The sequence below is a fragment of the Arvicanthis niloticus genome, chromosome 3 (assembly GCF_011762505.2).
Source record: "Arvicanthis niloticus isolate mArvNil1 chromosome 3, mArvNil1.pat.X, whole genome shotgun sequence".
Taxonomy (NCBI): domain Eukaryota; kingdom Metazoa; phylum Chordata; class Mammalia; order Rodentia; family Muridae; genus Arvicanthis; species Arvicanthis niloticus.
Genome location: NC_047660.1, coordinates 64,732,519 through 64,751,077, shown reverse-complemented (window position 1 = coordinate 64,751,077; position 18,559 = coordinate 64,732,519). Strand labels below are relative to the sequence as shown.

At 45.9% G+C, this 18,559-nt stretch overlaps 1 protein-coding gene and 1 non-coding gene across 2 annotated transcripts; one reads left to right on the top strand and one right to left on the bottom strand.

Moving 5' to 3' along the window:
- Window positions 1-315: 315 nt before the first annotated feature.
- Window positions 316-10,721, bottom strand: Prmt5 (protein arginine methyltransferase 5). The gene is made up of 17 exons (XM_034497883.2): window positions 10,557-10,721; window positions 9,827-9,945; window positions 9,432-9,517; window positions 8,738-8,872; window positions 7,979-8,091; window positions 7,800-7,849; window positions 6,331-6,494; window positions 4,528-4,689; window positions 4,063-4,140; window positions 3,920-3,978; window positions 3,714-3,836; window positions 3,453-3,628; window positions 2,786-2,895; window positions 2,491-2,584; window positions 2,226-2,342; window positions 1,868-1,932; window positions 316-1,088 (listed from the first exon to the last, which is right to left on the bottom strand). The coding sequence occupies exons 1-17, from the start codon at window positions 10,664-10,666 to the stop codon at window positions 936-938; spliced, it is 1,914 nt and encodes a 637-aa protein (XP_034353774.1). The 5' UTR covers window positions 10,667-10,721; the 3' UTR covers window positions 316-935.
- Window positions 10,722-11,012: 291 nt separating this feature from the next.
- On the top strand, window positions 11,013-11,085 carry Trnar-acg (transfer RNA arginine (anticodon ACG)). The gene has a single exon. It is a non-coding gene; the product is annotated as a tRNA-Arg (tRNA).
- The last annotated feature ends 7,474 nt before the right edge of the window (window positions 11,086-18,559 follow it).

Genomic DNA, 18,559 nt, shown 5'->3' with positions numbered 1-18,559 from the left:
CTGAGGAAGGCAGAAGCTAGTGAGCTCTAGTCATATCCGCAAAGTGTCTAGAAAAATAGGCAACTGGACCTAACGGACCGTACAGAGAAAGCACACATCCAGAGGTCCTGGGGACGGAGTTGGGGCTGGAAGGCTTGACACATGAGGACGGAACACAACACGAACATAACTTAGAACCTCACATTCCCACTAAGTACTATGCGCTACTACTGACCATTCCAGGTTTCTTAGGTCTCCTTGGGTCTCAGGTAAGGCAAGAAACTGACCTTAACATGCTGGGATTCAAGTGAGGTGTAGGAAACAGGCAGGCGGTAGTGGGGTAAAGCAGCAGAGGCCGTAACTTCACTTTATTTGTTTCCTTCTGACATAAAACCATCCAAACAACAACAGAGTAAGGCAAGGAGAAGGCTGCAAGTCAAGTGTTCATGCACACATTCCCGGGGCTCTTGCACAAGCCTTTGCTTTTTCTCCTGACCCCTGGGAAGCTCTGGAGGCCGAGCACCTGCCGAAGCCGTGTCATTCAGTGCCACTGAGTCCTCAGCCCTAGCCAGAGGCTTTTGAAGATTGCTGCTGGCTTATGTCCTGTAATTCTTTTTTTTTTCTTTTTTGTTTTTTCTTTTTGGAGACAGGGTCTCACTACTGTAGCCCTAGGTGGCCTGAAACTTCTAGGTAAACCAAGCTAGCCTTGAAGTTAAAGAGATCCACCTGCCTCTGCCTCTGGAGTGCTGGGATAAAAAGTATGCACCACCATGCTTGGCAGTCCTGGAATGCCTACCCCTTGGCCACCATGAGAGAAGTAGGAAAGCAGACTGGATCGTTCCTCGCTGGCAGGTAAGGGTCTCACAGATGAACTGAACCAGTAGATGTTTTGCACCTTCTGTGCTGTAGGAAGAGAACTCAGAGCTGCTTCCAAAGCTCTGACACTGTGTGCAGGGCTAGAGGCCAATGGTATAGGAGCGGCCGGTAGGGTTGTGAATAGAAGAACAGACTGGGGCTGTCACCGCCCACTCGTACCACACCTTCTTAGAATTGCTGCATCGCCAGAAACGCACACAGATGTTCTGGCCTTCGTGCACAGTGATGGGCTGCTGTAATAGGAAAGACACAGAGGTTGGGGTTGGCAGTGTTGGTAGGACAGACAGAGATTAGATAATCAACAGCCAAGTGTGGGGCACAAACCTATAACGCCAACACTCAGGAGGCTGCGGCAAGAGGACCAGGAATTCAAAGCCAACATGAGCTATAATTCCAAACCCTTTCTCAAAACTAAACAACAAAAGAGAAATACAACAAAATATTCTGACCCTCATAAAACTTACCTACCCTGTCAAAATACAGAAGCCCCAGACAGTGAACAAGGACACAGTAAACACTGAGCATGTTCAGGGAGCCATGAAAGCACTTAGGAAGAAGCCAGCCTATTCTAGGTTGGGAAAATTGCCGGATGGTAGAGATATTCCAGGAAACCTAGATTAGTTAGCAGCGTGGAGACATGAGCAAAGAACCTCACAGGCAAAGCAGAGAGGACTAAAACCCAGAGACATCACCTGGGAGGCAGGAAAATCCACCGAGCCAACTCTTACAACATGGTTCCAGATTCTCACCTGAGGGCAGTGGGAAGGCACTGAGGGGCTTAGAAAGGCAAACTCAAATTAAGTGGTAAAATTCATCCCTCTTCCAGGTAAAGACTGGACAAGAATGGTTTGAGATGTGGGGAGTCCAGGTAGCTTACTTGGGTAATCCCAACAGGACCACAGAGCAAGTGACAGAACAGAACATGGGTCACAACCAACTAGCTGAGGGACAGGAGCAGAACACCACTGGCATGACTTATCCCTCAACCTACCATCTTAGAGGTGACTCCTACCTTAATGGGGAAGAAGATGGGAAACCATGAGAACATCCCAGGAGAGTGAGTCTCTGGACGGATACCTGTGGAGACAAAGTAATGGAGACCTTGAGGTCTCCACTCTCCCTCTTCCTTACTCTGAGAAGAGTCTCTTCTGTGGTCATAAAAATGAAGAATCAAAGACCTCTATTCCTGAACTCTGGGCTCCCCACTAAATTATTGTGCTGGACTGGCAGTAACCTCAACTAGTAACTCAGCTAACAAGCTCTATGGAGGAATCAGAGAGTAAGCTTTGTGGAACAGCCCCCAAGAACATACAGCCTGAACCAGAGTCACCAACGCTATGATGTGCTCATACACTGTCCCAGACACTCACTCAGAGTGATGTCCCGGTAAAGCACAGTTTCAAAGTAGCCTGCAAAGCCATGAAGCACCGTGTTCACCTCCACAGGAAACTCCAAGGTACAGTAGCGGTTGTTGTCAATCATAGGATCTGTCAGGAAAGATGTGGATGGATGACAAGGGGCCAAAAACCCTGAACAACTTGGCAAACTTGAATAAGCTCTAGCACTCTAGGAGCAGAGACACAGATTCGGGAAACCCACACCCGTCTCAGTCAGAGCAGCCATGCACGAACCCACCTCGGTTGGGATGGCTGAAGGTAAAGCAGGGCTGAGGAGCAGAGAGCTGGTGGAAGTTGTGCAGCCGAACCACATAAGGCATCTCAAACTGTGCCTGTCCGGAGTGAGAAAGCGACAACTTCAGGAGCTAGACCAAGAAAGCTGGAGCTCCAGCATCAAATAAACAAATAAAAACACTGCTTCACTTCAACCACTTTCTTCAATCCCAGCTTCTTTTTCACCTTCATCGGCTTTGGAGGAAGACAGTAGAGAGGACTAAAGAACAGTCCCTTCTTCTAGAAAAGCAACTCTTTACCTCAGGGTCACGGTCCTTTTCCCGACAGGCACGGACCTCGTTGTACAACTTAGAGGAAGAAATGGGTGCCAGGAAGGAGGTATATTCTCCAGGGATGCTCACACCATCATCTGCACAGCAACAGGGTCAAATCAGTTCCCAAAAGGAGGGAAATGGCGTTTTTGCATCAGCTGAAGGCTCAAACAACAGAACAAGCCACGGCTGCTATGGACGTGGCGGAAGGACAGACTGTTGGGTCACAGGAATTCTACTCTTACTAAGTTAAAAAATCCCAACACAGAGCCATTCTGGGCTACTAGAGACCAGCTATGTGAAAAGACAGTCCTTACACAAACTAAGATGACTATGAGGTCCCTGGTGACCCAATCCTGTGGGAACAATCCCATACACAGCCCGCTGCTACTGAATATCGCTAGGCAAGGTCTGACTGCACTCTAACCTGGTGGGGATCACAACACCCCAGAAAAGTTCCCAGCGAACATTAAGCCCAAGGTACTTTTTCCACCCATGGTAGAGATCACACCAGAGCCTCATTTCAGATAAATGTTCCACAGGTACACTCAGCCCACAGAACTTAGGGAAAGAATCTCTAGTTCACCCACTTGTAGATCTTTTTACTCTAGCAAGCAGCAGTTTGCAGCCATGATTTCCCCCAACCTGGACAAACCTTTCAGGAAGTGCTGTGCTCCATCCAGACACTCAGGTGACAGCTCGTTGTCGGCAAAGGAGCCCAGAAGCTCACTGACAATGATGTCTGCTTTCTCTGGAGCCACCCATTCCCGCATGTCTGATGAGACAACTGTCACCTGGCTCCCCCATTCTTCAAACTGCCAGTTCTCTAGCCTGAAATCAGAGGTAACAGAGTAAGGAAGAGTTCGGCTGGAAACTGGGACCCAGGACAAACTGCCCAGCAAGCAGGGCTACTCACGTCACCACAGCATTGGGGTTCTTCTCCACGGCATACAGCCGTATCCGCCGCTCAGCCTGTTTGGCTGCCCGGAGAGACGCATTCACTAGAGGACCCCGGCCTGCACCCAGCACCATAAGTACCCTAAGAAAAGGGGAAAGTCAAGCTGACTGAGAAGATGGAGAAGCAGACATACTACTCCCTGGGAACAAAAGGAAAGTACTCACTGGACACTGGTCTCCTTTTCTTCTTCTGGTACTCGGTCTAGCAAACATTTATAGATAGCCTGAGGGGAAAGACAGAAAACCTCATAGCTGTGAGCCCTTCTTTACTGACCGTGAGCTCTGCCACCCTGAAGCCAACACCATACCTGCTGATATTGAGAGTATTTGATGGGGTCCTTTTCAAACACTTCGTATGTCTGAGATTCCAGATTGTCCATCAGAGGCTGACAAATGAGATGGAAGAATAAGTGGGCCAGTATTTGGCAAATGGCCAAGACATCAAAAATTTCCCATTGCTTCCTGAATGTGTAGGTAGGATCCACCTGGACCTTAAGAGATATTTCTTGTCCCCATCTCTGGCTATTATTACAATTATTATTGTGTCTTTTTCAATTAAAAATATGCATGTGCATAAATATTCTGCCTGTATGTATGTCTGTGCACATGTAGGCAGTGCCTGAGGAAAAGGTACTCTCAAGTACCTGGTCCTCTGGAACGGGAGTTACAGCTGTGAGCCAGCAATTCAGGTCCTCAGGAAGAGAAGCCCGTGCTCTGAACTCTGAGTCATCTCTGTGGTCCCTACTCTCACCTTTAGTGCTCTCCAAACCTACCTGAAGTGGGGACTGCAGATAGTCTTCATAGCCTTTGGCAAAGAGTTCATAAGCATTGGGTGGAGGGCGATTTTGGCTTAAGTATTCCAAGTACTGGAGGTAGGAGCAGAACTCCTTCTCTGAGTGGTGGTTAGTTCCTGTGATGATAAACTGCACTTCCAACTGTGAGAAAAGTCAGACCATCAGAGCCTGCCCACAAACCATGATTCTCAGATATTATGGTGTATAACCAAAAGCCCCAACATAAAATAAAACCCATACCAATAGTTGTCTAGCATCTGTCCCAGTACCAAAAAGAGGTAGGACTTTCATAAATTTTATAAAGTCAGGGCTGGAGAGATGGCTCAGTGCTTAAGAGCACTGACTGTTCTTCCAGAGGTCCTGAGTTCAATTCCCAGCAACCACATGGTGGCTCACAACCATCTGTAATGGGATCCAATGCCCTCTTCTGGTGTGTCTTAAGACAGCTACAGTGTACCAATTTAAATATGAAAGTAAATAAATCTTAAAATAAATAAATAAATAAATTTATAAAGTCCTCATATGCAGACTCAAAGGACCATAGGTGAGGGGAGTCATTCCAGGTGTCACAGGAGCAAGAAACAATCCACAACAAGGTGAGAATGAGAACTCAGTTCATCCTGACCTAGGCTGGACCAAATTTGAGAGTCTGATGCCAGGCAGTTTATTGCCAGCATGTTTAAACACAGTACACTTTGGTAGAAAGTTCCCCGGTGTAATACAATCCCCAGTGCACAAGGAAGCATAATTGCATCAAAATTCAACTCAAGGTACATGTTATTTCTTCCAAGAAGATGTGTTTTAGAGATAGGCTACAGGTATTAGCTTAAGGATCAGTGTGGTCTTGGTCATACAAAGAATAGAGAGGTCATTTAGGCTAATAGCCACCTTCAATCCTGGATGTGGGAGCTTGATATTGTGCCCTCCCCACAGCCTTGAGCAGGCCCAAGTCATTTACCACAGCAGACCAAAACAACAGGACCTAGGAGACATTGCTGGCAGCCTTGGTGACCCCGCAGTCTGCTACAGGAGCTAAGAAGAATGGATACCCCGCTGAGCTTGCCTTGACACCTCTGGCCTGCTATCCCCCAACCCAGCCCAACCCAGCCCAACCCAGCCCAACCCAGCCGCTGGCAGTAGAGACTCTGGGGGTGGGGCTTCCCCTTTATATGTGAAAGCAAAATATTAAAATAGTTGTCTTGGCCCCATGTTTTCTCTCGCCCTCCATTCCCCTTTCATTCCCAGCCTTCCTCTCAGGTGAACCAGGTCCCCCTAGCCTCTGGTGGCTACAGATATGACCCAGCCCTTCAGATAACACAGATCAGCAGGTTGTTAATCACCAATTCTCAGCTTTCTGGATAAAAAAACAGGTTACACTTCCTTCCCTTTGAAAAAACACTCCTGCATGCTTAACATTCCTGGTTTCTCTGATGATCCCTGGGCACAAGGACCTTTAACTTCTTGTTTGTCTATCTGTTTTGAGATAAATAAGCCCTGGCTGGCCTAAGCAACCAGGGTGACTTGGAACTCAAAGGTCTGCCTGCCTCTGCCTCCTTGAGCTGGGATGAAGGCTGTGTGTCCCCACACCCCAGTCTCTTACTTTAACTATATAAGAACAAATTTCTTGGGAAGTTTGTTTTTTGCTCCAGAAATCAGAGAAGTTCTGGAGAAGGAACCAGAAAGAAAACAATCACCTGTCCCTCTTCCAAAGAGGGAAAAGTCATCTAAGTGATTAAGTCAGGAGGTGCCATTGGGCCACCCTGAAACCCTATGGCTACCCACCTTAAGGAGCCTGAAGATCAGCCTCTGCTGCACCTTAGAGAGAACAGGAAACCCCTTCTTGTTGGTTAGGAAAATGCTGGTGGGGAGAATGGCTGCTTTGATGGGTTCTCCAAGCCAACGGTCAATGACATGATTAGATGGAAGGTCAGCTCCAATTTCGAGAGCTACACAGAGGAAGAAAAAGACCGCCTATTACTGAGCAGGGAACCTGTCTTACTGGGTGCAATTTCTTTCTCTTCTGTTGAACACAGGGAAAGCAGCCAAAATACCCAGCTAACACAGGGCACTCAGTTCATTCTCCTTTTCTCAGACAGGTTCTCGCTGTATAGTCTTGGATGGCGTGGCACAGAGACCCACCTTCCTCTGCGTCCCATGTTCAGGGACTACTGGTATATGAAAACAGAATGACCAGCGCTGGTTCTACTTTCAGAGTGGGTCTCATGTAACCCGATGTAGCACTGAACTTTCTGTGAACTTCTGACCCTTCTGCCTCTCCCTCCTCCTCCGTGCTGGAATTGCAGGCACATGCCATTACATGTATGTATACTGTGGCTCTTACTTAGGGGCTTCATGCATCCAGACAAGCAAGTGTTCTACAACTGAGTTACACTCCTAGCCTCGTGAAATTGCTCCTTTTTTAAGACTTACTTTCATTTTTATTCATGTGTGTGTGCTGTGTACATGTACATATACCACATGTGTGTGCAGGTGCCCATGGAGGCCAGAGAGGGCACCAGATCCCCTGGACCTAGAGTTAATATGCAGTTGTGAGCAACCCAATGTGAGTCTGGGTATCTCAATTTTGGTCCTCAAAATTAGAGCAACAAGCACTCTTAAACACTGAGCCATCTCTCCAGCCCTGAAATTGCTGAATTTTTTTTTTTTTTTTTTTTTAAGCCACGGTCTTTCTACGTAACCCTGACTGTCCTGAAACTTTCTAAACTGCTGATTCTTACTTTTGTTTGAGGCAAGGTCTCTCAGCATAGGCTTAACTGCCCTGGAACTCAATCTGTAGACCAGGCTGGCCTCAAACTTGCCAAGGCTTGCCTGCCTATACCTCCTGAGTGCAGGAACTAAAGGCATGCTCCACCACTGTTTGGCTTTTTTTTTTTTTAAAAGACAGGGTCTATCTACATAGTCCTGGCTATCCTGGAACTCACTATATAGACCAGGCTAGCTTTAATTACACTCACAGAGGTGGTGGCGCACACCTTTAATCCCAGCACTTGGGAGACAGAGGCAGGCGGATTTCTGAGTTCGAGGCCAGCCTGGTCTACAGAGTGAGCTCCAGGACAGCCAGAGCTACACAGAGAAACCCTATCTCGGAAAGAAAAAAAAAATTACACTCACAGAGATCTGCCTGCCTCCAATTCCCAAGTTCTGGAATGAGAGGCGGTGGGCCACCATGCCCAGCCTGCTGAGTCTCATTCCTAGGAGGCCACTCATATCTCAGAACCCTGTGGACTTACCTACTGCAATTCTCTTGCTATAGTCACACAGAGTCCGGAAGTTATGCCACCTGCCCAGAATCAGAAACAAAGAAAGATCCTGTCAAATGCATATGGCTTATAACTCAGGAACACTCCCCACTAGTTCCCCACAGTCCTCACCCCATGCCGAGCAGGTAAAGCAGCAAAAGGAGACATACCACATCCATGTCTTCTCTTCTCCACTGTACTCCTCTGTGTGTGTGGTTGGTGCATTCTCAATTACATCATCTCTCAGGTCCTCTGGGGCCACCAAGGGTACCCTCATCCAGAACTGCATATGAACAAGGTACCCTGTTAAAACGCTGTTTCGAACTCATCAGGTCCAGAAAGGCTCCCTCAAAAGATCTTGATCCAGATCACAAGTTAATATCTTTATATGCTTTTCTAAATATGATTACACATGTTTAATATCTTATACATATCTTTATGCAAATACCTAGCTTGTCTTTTATTTTAAATAGAATTTTAAATAGAAATAATTAAGGTTTTGTTTTTTTTGTTTTGTTTTGTTTTGTTTTGTTTTTTTTGGTTTTTCGAGACAGGGTTTCTATGTATATCCTTGGCTGTCCTGGAACTCACTCTGTAGACCAGGCTGGCCTCGAAATCCGCCTGCCTCTGCCTCCCAAGTGCTGGGATTAAAGGCGTGTGCCACCACTGCCCAGCTAAGTATTTTCTTTATCTTTTGTTTTATAATGCTAAAACTCAAACCCAGAGGCTCATGTATGTTAGGCAAGTGATCTTCCACTGAGCTATCTCTCTAGCCCCATACACTGTTCTCAAACTCTCTGCACACCACTTTTCTACAGGGCTGGGGATGAACAGTACTGACACTTCAATTCTGCCAAATGCACTGGGAGCATAACTAGACAAAAGGTACAGCTATCATGAAACACAGCAGGAGACAACCTCAGTCATACCATGGAAGAGTGGTGGCCAGTGTGGATGTGGTTGGTCAGAACTCTAGCCAGATTTGTGTTATCTTCCTGATTAAGAGGCAATAGAAAAGCTGGAAGACCCAGATATGCCCCAAAATTCAGCTCCTGTAACATAGCCTGAAACACAGGACAAGAAAAAAAGCATTAAAAGCTAAGAACCAAATACATTTGAGGTAAGGAGCAGTAGAAACTGGCTCTGACATTGTGGCCCAGACTTCTGGAATTCTCTACAACTCAGCTTGACTTTGAATCTGAGGCAGTCCTCACTCATTCTCCTGAGTGCTAGGATTATAGCTGTAAGCTGCCATACGCAGCCAGAACCAGACTTCTTGTCTTTTGAAACAGGGTCTTAGAGTGGCCTAACTGGCCTGGAACTCGGCAGTTTGCTGAGTTAGAGATGTTCCTCTGCTGAGATTATGGATGTGGAACCATCACATATAGCTCCAGACACTTTTAACTGTACCCTGACTTACCAGGTTACTGTCCTAATCTAGTTTAGTGACAGAACTAACTTATTTCCTTTTCTTCTTCTGGCATGGGATTCTCAATCCTCCCTCATTATCTTCCTGATGTGGGAAAAGCCTCCCAAATGCTTGAGATTGCAGATAGGTACCACAATACCCAGGTCAGGCCTGACCTTTAAAAGGATCCCATGGAGAGATTAAAACTGCCTTACCGCCTCTGAGTTCCTTCGGATCTTCTCCACTTTTGAGTCTGGATGAATCCATGGAGAAAGCTTTCCCACAATTAGCGTATTCCAGTCTGCATTCCCCCAACCAAGAAAAGACAAAGACTCAATGGGGGTTGGCATTTTCTTGCTCAATTTCTAGTTCTCAGCAGAGAATAAAGAGTAGAGATGAAAAACAAGACTTTTTCTCTCTGATATAGGGATAGACTGATGAAGAACGGGGAACTGTGACTTTTAGAAAGAAAAAAAGGGGGGAAAAAAGAGTTATCTTTATCATAGGGGCTAATCAATATAAAACCAAGTCAGAGGAGGAGAATTAAGTCCTATAAAGCAGAAGATATTCCTGCCTCTAATAATTAAGGGGTACAGGGGATGGTCCCTACCCCTTCCTGACAGCAGTAGGTCTGATCGTGTCTGGGGGCCAGGCCGATTCTTAGCAGGTTCCTGAATGAACTCCCTCTTGAAACGCGGGTGGAAGACAGGCATGCAGAGGAAATCAAACCTACAACCGCGACAGACCCAGAATCATCATGTAAAGTGACGGCCCAGAGATCCAACCAACTGGGTTTAATATCTTGATTTTGCACAGTTCCATAAAGCCATCAGTCACCCCACGGGCTACTGAATTCAGCCCATCTTGGGGCTCATCACTTTTACTACACTGTGCATCAATTTCTTCCCAAAACGCAATCATGAAAAAAATAAACGAGAAATGGACATCCAAGCCAAGTAGCTTTCTTTCTTCCCTGACTTCACTGGCTTTCCAGGACTGTCAAAGTTAGACTTGACCCAATACTGCCCATGCCTCCCCAAACCAGATTAACCTCTTCTCTCGATTGCCTTATAGTTCTATTTTCGGATAATCCCAGTCTCTAAGGCCCTAGAAGGAATGACTGTGCGTCCCTTTTAAAATTTACCCTATAACTCCCCTGATTTTTTAACTCGGTGACCACATGCCCCCCAGAGTTTCATCCTCTCGTTCTTAGGGCCGAAGTCTTTCCCACTCAAGGAGTAATGGTGTCTCAAGCCCTCATCCCCTGCAGGGGATTAGTCTGCCCTCCTTGTCCCCCAAATTTGGATCCCGCTTTCCTGTGGCGGAAGTCTGGCCCTCACCCCTGCTTGGCCACAGCACCCAGTGTGTCAGCTATTTCGGGGACGCAATTCAGGTCCCTCCCGCTGGACACGCGGCTGCCACCAGCACCTCCGACTGCCATCGCCGCCATCTTTTCCCTCGCGCGGCCCACGCCGGGATTCCTTGATACTAGAGGCCAATCACAGAGCGGAGAACAGTCCCCAGGAGGCGGGACAAGTCGCCTTAACAACCAGAGCGTCTTTACAGCTCCAGAGCGGAGGCGGAGGGACCAAGCTGCTGCTCCCGCCAATCCGCAGTCCGCAGAGTGACGTGGGCGTGGCTCCCCTGCTCTACCAATGACAGGCTCTCATTGGTGACGCTCTGCAATCTCCCAGAATGCCCGGTCCATCTGTAGCGCTCTAGTGAGACTACAGGTCCCATGCAGCCCTGCAGGATAAGCCTGAAGTGCCATTTTTGGGCCGCCCTGTAGTGTCTGCGGGCCAGTGGCGCAATGGATAACGCGTCTGACTACGGATCAGAAGATTCCAGGTTCGACTCCTGGCTGGCTCGTTGGGACTGGTACTCCTTTATTTGCATCCCTTGCTAATCTAATCGTCTCCCAGTGTTGCTATTTGAAAATGTTTTTCTTTCCTTGTCCCTCAACCAGTTTATATCCTCTGCTATCTCTTAACGCTGTAGTTTTCAGGTCCTAACTTGGTTCTGTTTTGCACCCATCTAATGCTGGTCTTTCTCATTCCTCTCTTCAAAGCTGTTTCTTGTATAATCAAGTTATTCTGAGCATGAAAATTTTGGTGAATGGACTATGAAACTGAGCTTTGTCTCATTGCTATGCTACATTTAAAAATAGAGTGTAGTAAGTCACCCACTAATTTCTAGTGATTCTGTCTCAAACACAGATCTAAATAAACATCTTCGCGCGCGCGCGCCCGTCAGAAAAAGGAAATTCACGAGAAATTACAGTGCCCAGGAACCATGAAACTGCCTGGTGGAGGCCCATGAGAATCTACGTTTCCCCCTCTTAACAGCTGCTCAACACGAGGAAAAGGAAATGGCAGAAGCAAGAAAATAATTCAGGAGCTAACTAGCAAGGAGCCAGGAGAAAACAATTAATAATAATAATAATAATAATAATAATAATAATAAGAAGAAGAAGAAGAAGAAGAAGAAGAAGAAGAAGAAGAAGGATGGTATCCATCGCTTTGTCCTTGCAGTGGGAGGGTCAGAGAGAATTGGATTTGGGGACTGGATATGCTAAACTGGACATCTAGAGAATGCTGTGTAATAAAGGGTTGTATGAACCAAATTACCTGAACCAGACAATATTTGGACGTTTCTAGAAGGCAAGTCTTGACTAGTGAGATCAGGAGGACAGTGCTCTTGGCAATACAGAAAGGATGTGGATGGGATGTGCCCTAAGAAGTCCTGGATCATGTGAAAGTCAGGAAACCAGAGAACTAAGAAAACCTACCATGAGGGTGTTGAAGATGCTTTTGTACCATCTCTCTTTCCCCTTCCCCTTCCCCTTCCCCTTCCCCTTCCCCTTCCCCTTCCCCTTCCCCTTCCCCTTCCCCTTCCCCTTCCCCTTCCCCTTCCCCTTCCCCTTCCCCTTCCCCTTCCCCTTCCCCTTCCCCTTCCCCTTCCCCTTCCCCTTCCCCTTCCCCTTCCCCTTCCCCTTCCCCTTCCCCTTCCCCTTCCCCTTCCCCTTCCCCTTCCCCTTCCCCTTCCCCTTTCCCCTCTCCTTACCTCCACCTCCCAAACCCCCACGTCCTTCCTTTTGCTGCTCCAGGACCTTAAGCAGTACACACATTACATTTAGCTGCATGTATCTTTAGGCTCCTATGGACTGAGACTATTTCTCAGATGATCTTCATTTTTTATAATCGATAATTTTGATGAGTGCTTGTTGTCATATTGTAAGATGCCCTTCCGTTAGAACTTGTCTCATATTTTTCTCATGATTAGACTAAGAAAGACAATAAGAGATGGGCTGCAGGAGCTGCTGTCTTCTCTCTCCCTCCACACCCCCCTCCCTCGGTCCCTCTGTCCCTTCCTCTTTTTTCCTTCTCTTCCTCTCTCTCCCCCTCCCTCTGTTTTCCTCCCACCCCACCCCTCCCTTTTTTTCTCTGTTCTTGGATTTTTTTCTGAAACAGATTCCCCTTTGTAGCTGAGGCTGGCTTGGAATTCATGGTATAATGCAGGCTGGCCTCAACCTTTAGACCATCAATCTGCCTCCTACCATTGTCATCACGTAGTGTCAAGGGTACATTTTATCAGCATGCCTTACAGCTATAAATGTTGACTTCAGTCATCTGGTGGAAGAGATTTCTCAGACTTCTCCATAATACACTAATCTTCCACACACCCACACCCCCCATGTGTAGCTGTATGCCTATAGTCTCTGCTACTTGGGAAGCTCAGTCTTGAAGATCTCTTGAAATCAGCACAGACACACATGCACATTCTCTCTCTCTCTGTCTCTCTCTGTCTCTCTCTCTTTCTCTCTCTCACACACACACACACAATCTTTTTCCCTCTTCATCCACCAATGACAATTTTCCATAGTATACTTTGGGAAGGAAGTCCCTCTATATGGCCCATGTTCATAACTCAGGAATGGAGGGCTACAGTTCCTGACCCACAGGGGAGCCTATCTGAATAATTTACTTGCAATTCCTCCCTGCAGATCTTTTCAGTGGGTGGTTGTCTGTGGGAAATGAGTTCCCTGCCTACAATCTAAGTGATGAAAAATTTGTTAAGGAGGCTTGCTTTTCTCTGCCTCGGTTGTGCCCAGCAAACCACATCCACAGAAAGCCTGTTAGGTGTATTCTCTTGAGAAGTTAATTGTCTGGGCTGTGGACCATCTGTTTCTGGGGTCCCATTTCTGGTAGCGAGAGGTGGTTGTTCCACTGTCTGTTAACAGTCCATGGATGAAAGGGAAAGAAGAAAAAAAAATCTGTGAAATACTGTATTTCCACTAGTTAAAATAATTTTGTAGAGTATGTGTCTTTAAAAGAACCTCTGATTTCTGGACATTTGTGGGGCTGAATTTCTTCTATCTGGGTTGTCTTTGCTCTCCATTAAAAATGGCTTTGTCTACCTCAGAAGCACAGTGTTGAGCAGGTCCTAGGAATTCCGGCTTGCTCTATCCTACAAACTTCTCCTAGTCTCTGGGGAACAAACAAACACAAACAAACATCATGTAACTACTAGTCTTCGTAGAGCAAGAAGAGAAGGGCTGAACTAGAGGGCCTGGGCCAGTGAGGAGGCTCATGGGTAAAGCACTCATCACAGAGAATCTGGTGACCCAGAACCCTTATCAAAGAGGAAGACAAGAACCAACTCCCAAAAGTTGTCCCCTGACTTCAGAAGCTTGCAGATGTCAGCTATGAGCTAGGATGGGAGCCTTTGCTTGGGTGAAGACAGACATAAAAGATGGCCAAATAATCTAGGTAAGAAATAAGGTTACCTTTCCAGTAATGACAACAGAGCGGAGCATTGGGGACTTTCCTTTCTGGAAGGAAAGGGGAAAGAGGAGGAGGAGGAAGAGGAGGAGCAGGAGCAGGAGCAGGAGCAGGAGCAGGAGCAGGAGCAGGAGCAGGAGCAGGAGCAGGAGCAGGAGCAGGAGCAGGAGCAGGAGCAGGAGCAGGAGCAGGAGCAGGAGCAGGAGAAGGAAGGAGAAGGGGAGGGGAAAGGGAGGGGAAAGGAGGGAAGGGAAGAGGTGCCCACTCCCAGATAACCCTCCCTCCCTGCTGCCCCAATTCCGTCTCCAGACTGTTTTACTTGACTGAGTTGACTGTCTTTGTTTAAACACCTCCTGTCAGTCTTAACTGCTCTTTTTTGTTGTACTGGACTTGGGGAGAGGCCTACCTTCACTCACCTCTGTGCAGCCTGGCCAGCAGCACTCTCTCAACACCTCCATAATGGCTCTCTTGACCCTCCCACTGCTCCAAATTGCTTCTTTACAATCAAAGCTTTCCTCTGGCTATGAAAGTGGCAGAGTTACTGAGGCAAAATAATCTGTGCCGATTTGCATTTTCCTCCTTGTCATCTCTATTATATGGTATTAATCTGCCAAGACAAATAGAAAGCAGGGACTGCGCTAAACATAGAAAAGATGGAAAGCGCCTCAATTTATGTATGAAACAGGAACACATCCAATATCAAAATCTGTCAAAAGCAGCACCCATAAAAACTCTAGAGCAGTTCTGTCTTACGGATATAAAACTCCTGAAGTATTTATAATAAATAAAAATTCATATATTGCTATAGTGATAACACAATTAAATAGTGCTTATTCCAAAATTAAAATAAGATTTGACATTAGGAGATATATATACATATATATTCATACATATATATTCATATATATATATATATACACAGTCATATATTAGTCCTATATAAGGATATACACACATGTATATCCTAATGCATATATTAAATATACATATATATGTATGTCATGTTGTTTTTGAGACTGGGTACTGGGAAGGCACTCATGAGCATAAGGCAGGAGGATTGCTTTGAGTTTAAGGCTATCCTGGACTATATTATAGACCCTATCATATTGTCTCTGTCTCTCTCTCTCTCATACACACACACACACACACACACACACACACACACACACACACATGTATATATGATAAAAAGGGGCCAGGATGTTTGTACAGAACTTTCCTAGCATGAACAAAGCCTCAGGTTCTGTTTGTATGGCATGAGCAGGGGGCATGACAGTCTGTACATGTGATCTCAGCATGCAGGAGGATCAGACGTTCTTACTACAAAGCAAAGTTGAGAGCACCTGAGATATATATGAGATGCTGTCTCAAAGAATAAAGACACTGTGGTGTGGGCACACGTGTGTGAGCACACATGCACGTGTGTGGAGCCCAGAGGCCGGTGTTGCCTGTCTTCCTCATTCATTTCTTACTTTATGTATTGAGGCACAGACGTTTGCTGAGTGGGGTTGTTGCAGGGGTGTCCTGTCTCTGGTTGCAGTGCTAGGGTCACAGACAGGCTGTTGTACCCCCAGCTTTTGTGTGGGTGCTGAGGACCTGAACTCTGAACTCTGTCCCTTACACTTGCAGGACAAATGCCCTGTCTGTCCAGACGGGTCCTCAACCCTCAATCACAATCCTAATGGAGTTTTTTGTTAGCTGATTTTTTAAAAGGTTTTGTCATGCAAGCCTGAGGTGATGAATTTGATCCCAAGTAGGAGAAAATCTACAAGTTGTCCTCTGACCTCCATCCATGTGACTGAACACTCACACACACACACACACACACACACACACACACACACGTTTTAAAATATAATGAGATCAACAAATTGTATTTATTAAGTGTTGTGTCTTGGTTTGTTTTGGTTTTTGAGACAGAGTGACTCCAACTTCTGAAGATGCCCCTGCCTCATCCTCCAGCATGCTGGAATCTCAGGTATGAGGTACTCTGTCAGCTCTAAGCTATGTTTTGGTGTGTCAAGTTCTATGGAAATCACTACATATTCACAAGAGCTGTGACACAGGAAGTATGTTTTCTTCCCACAAGTGAAAAAAATGACATCTAGAAGGGTGAGCTGCATCAGACCAAGGTCAGCTGACTCCAGAGCCTTCTACCTTAGCCTGAAGACATCATCTGGCCAAGTGTGGTGGCCCATGCCTTCAGAAGTACATGGATCTCTGCAAGTTCCAGGACAGGCTGACCTACATAGTGAATTCCAGGGTAGTCATGGCCTAATCATGAACACACACACACACACACACCTTGACCTTTTTCCTAGCCCTAGCCCAATAGTCTTTCTCTTCTCCCAGCAACTGTCCTCTCAGGTGACTTCAAATCTATGAGCCTACGGGAACCATCCATATCCAAACCACCACACATATTGCCTATAAATTACTTCTATTTTTTTTTTTTTTTTTTTTTCAGAGCTGAGGACCGAACTCAGGGCCTTGCGCTTGCTAGGCAAGCGCTCTACCACTGAGCTAAATCCCCAACCCCTATAAATTACTTCTAGAAGGCAGCCTCAGCGATCTTCCCAAACTAGGATAAAAGATCAACCAAGAAAAATGCTTAGTAATAGTTAAAAAAAAACAAAACAAAACTACTTATTTATATATTATGGATGTTTTGTCTGCATGTACCTCTGCACACCAGAAGAGGGCGCTGGATCTCGTGGTACCACAGAAGACATCTCTCCAGGCCCTCATTTAAAGGCTTTTTTAAAATCACGAAGCGAGTTAGATAATGGAGAGTGCCATGGTTAAGTAAATCATCCATGCAGCGAGGTCTTATGCAGCCATTAAAGTCAATGTTGCCAAAGAAAATTGACTAATGTAGGGGAGAGCTCATCATATCACCATTAAATGACACCGATTACAAACGGGACGTGCAGAATGACCTCAGCTATGTGGAAAAAACAATGTTTTCCGATTTTTCAATGATGAGCATGTTCATATTACATTGACAACATTTCTTTAAACAAATATGTACAAACACAGGCTTGGGTCCTAGTCTGTCTGCTTCACTCACCTCATTTCTCTGTAGGTGTCTGTAGCTGGCTAACCTCAGCCCTTACTCCTACCTCATAGGGCTTACACAATCTCTCTCTCTCTCTCTCTCTCTCTCTCTCTCTCTCTCTCTCTCTCTCTCTCTCTCTCTCTCTGCCCTTACTCCTACCTCATAGGGATTACACAATCTCTCTCTCTCTCTCTCTCTCTCTCTCTCTCTCTCTCTCTCTCTCACACACACACACACACACACACACACACACCAGCCAGATATTTATTAACTATTGCCATGTGTCAGACTTTTTACAAAGTATCGGTCCACTAGATATAACCGGAAGGTAGGAGTCATTAATGTCCATTTTACAGGCAAGAGCACAGAGGTAAGTGTATCTTGAGTAAACTGATGCCTAACTGTGGAAAAGCCCAATGAGAAAGGGTCTAGTTTTCAGATTCCAAGGTCCTTTCTTCCTTACATTTACAATAGCATTTGTCAAAAACATGATCCAGGAGATGGGTAGTATTAGCACATACCTTTAACCCTAGCATTTAGGAGGCAGAGGTAGGTAGATCTCTGAGTTCAAGGCCAGCCTGGTCTACTGAGTTCCAGGACAGCCAAGATTATACAGAGAAACCCTGTCTCAAATTGAAAAAAAAAAAAAAAAAAAAAAGATTTTCAGCACATCAGCAGTACTCTTGACATCCTGGATGTTGTAGACCAAGAACTTCTAGAAGCTTCAGTCAGTGTGTGCTTTGTTCTCTGTCTCTCCTGTAACAGTGTCAGGCATCAGGCTCTGGTCCATGCTCTGTCATCAGTGACTCTGGTGTTTACCAGTTATGGGTCTAACTGGTGCCATGTGAACTTCTTGGTTCTTCTGTTGGCAATCTCAGGCTTCATAAGAGGTCTCAGGATAGCCATCATGCCAGATGGGAGGCAGGCAACCATCTCTCTAGGTAACAAAAGGAAGAAGGTAGAATAGACTTTTAAAAAAGAAATGAATAGGGGGCTGGAGAGATGGCTCAGTGGTTAAGAACACTTGCTGCTTTTACAGAGGTCCCAGGGTCTGTACCCACATGGCAGCTCACTGTCTGTACCTCAGCTTCTGATGGTTAGTGAGGTGCATCTGATGCACTCATATGACCTCCAGCACCTCATGCACCTGGTACAAAGATGTACAGGCAGATAAAATACTCATACATATAAAATAAAAATAAATATATGTAAATAAAATGATTTAATAAATTTTAGTTATTTTGTTTTTAAGCCAGGATCTTGCTAGGTAGCCCAGGCTGGCCTAAAACTGACTATATAATTCAGGTTGGCCTTTAACTCATGACGATCCTCCTGCCTCTGCCTCCCAAATGCTGGGATTACAGGTATGAGTCTTGCTTGTTTGAACTGGGATCACAACTGTGTAATCCAGGCTTCCTCACTTTCCGGAGTCCTAGAGGTATGCCAGGATCAGTTTTCTGGGGTTTGAGGGTTTTGTTTTTTGTTTTTTTTTGTTTTTTTTTTT

Coding starts and splice junctions, on each gene's coding strand:
- Prmt5 (XM_034497883.2), bottom strand. CDS start 10,666: ATGGCGGCGATGGCAGTCGGAGGTGCTGGTGGCAGCCGCGTGTCCAGC. Junction 8,873..9,431: donor TCCGAAGGAACTCAGAGGCG/GTAAGGCAGTTT, acceptor CCTGTGTTTCAG/GCTATGTTACAGGAGCTGAA. Junction 4,141..4,527: donor ATCTGCAGTCCCCACTTCAG/GTAGGTTTGGAG, acceptor CTCATTTGTCAG/CCTCTGATGGACAATCTGGA.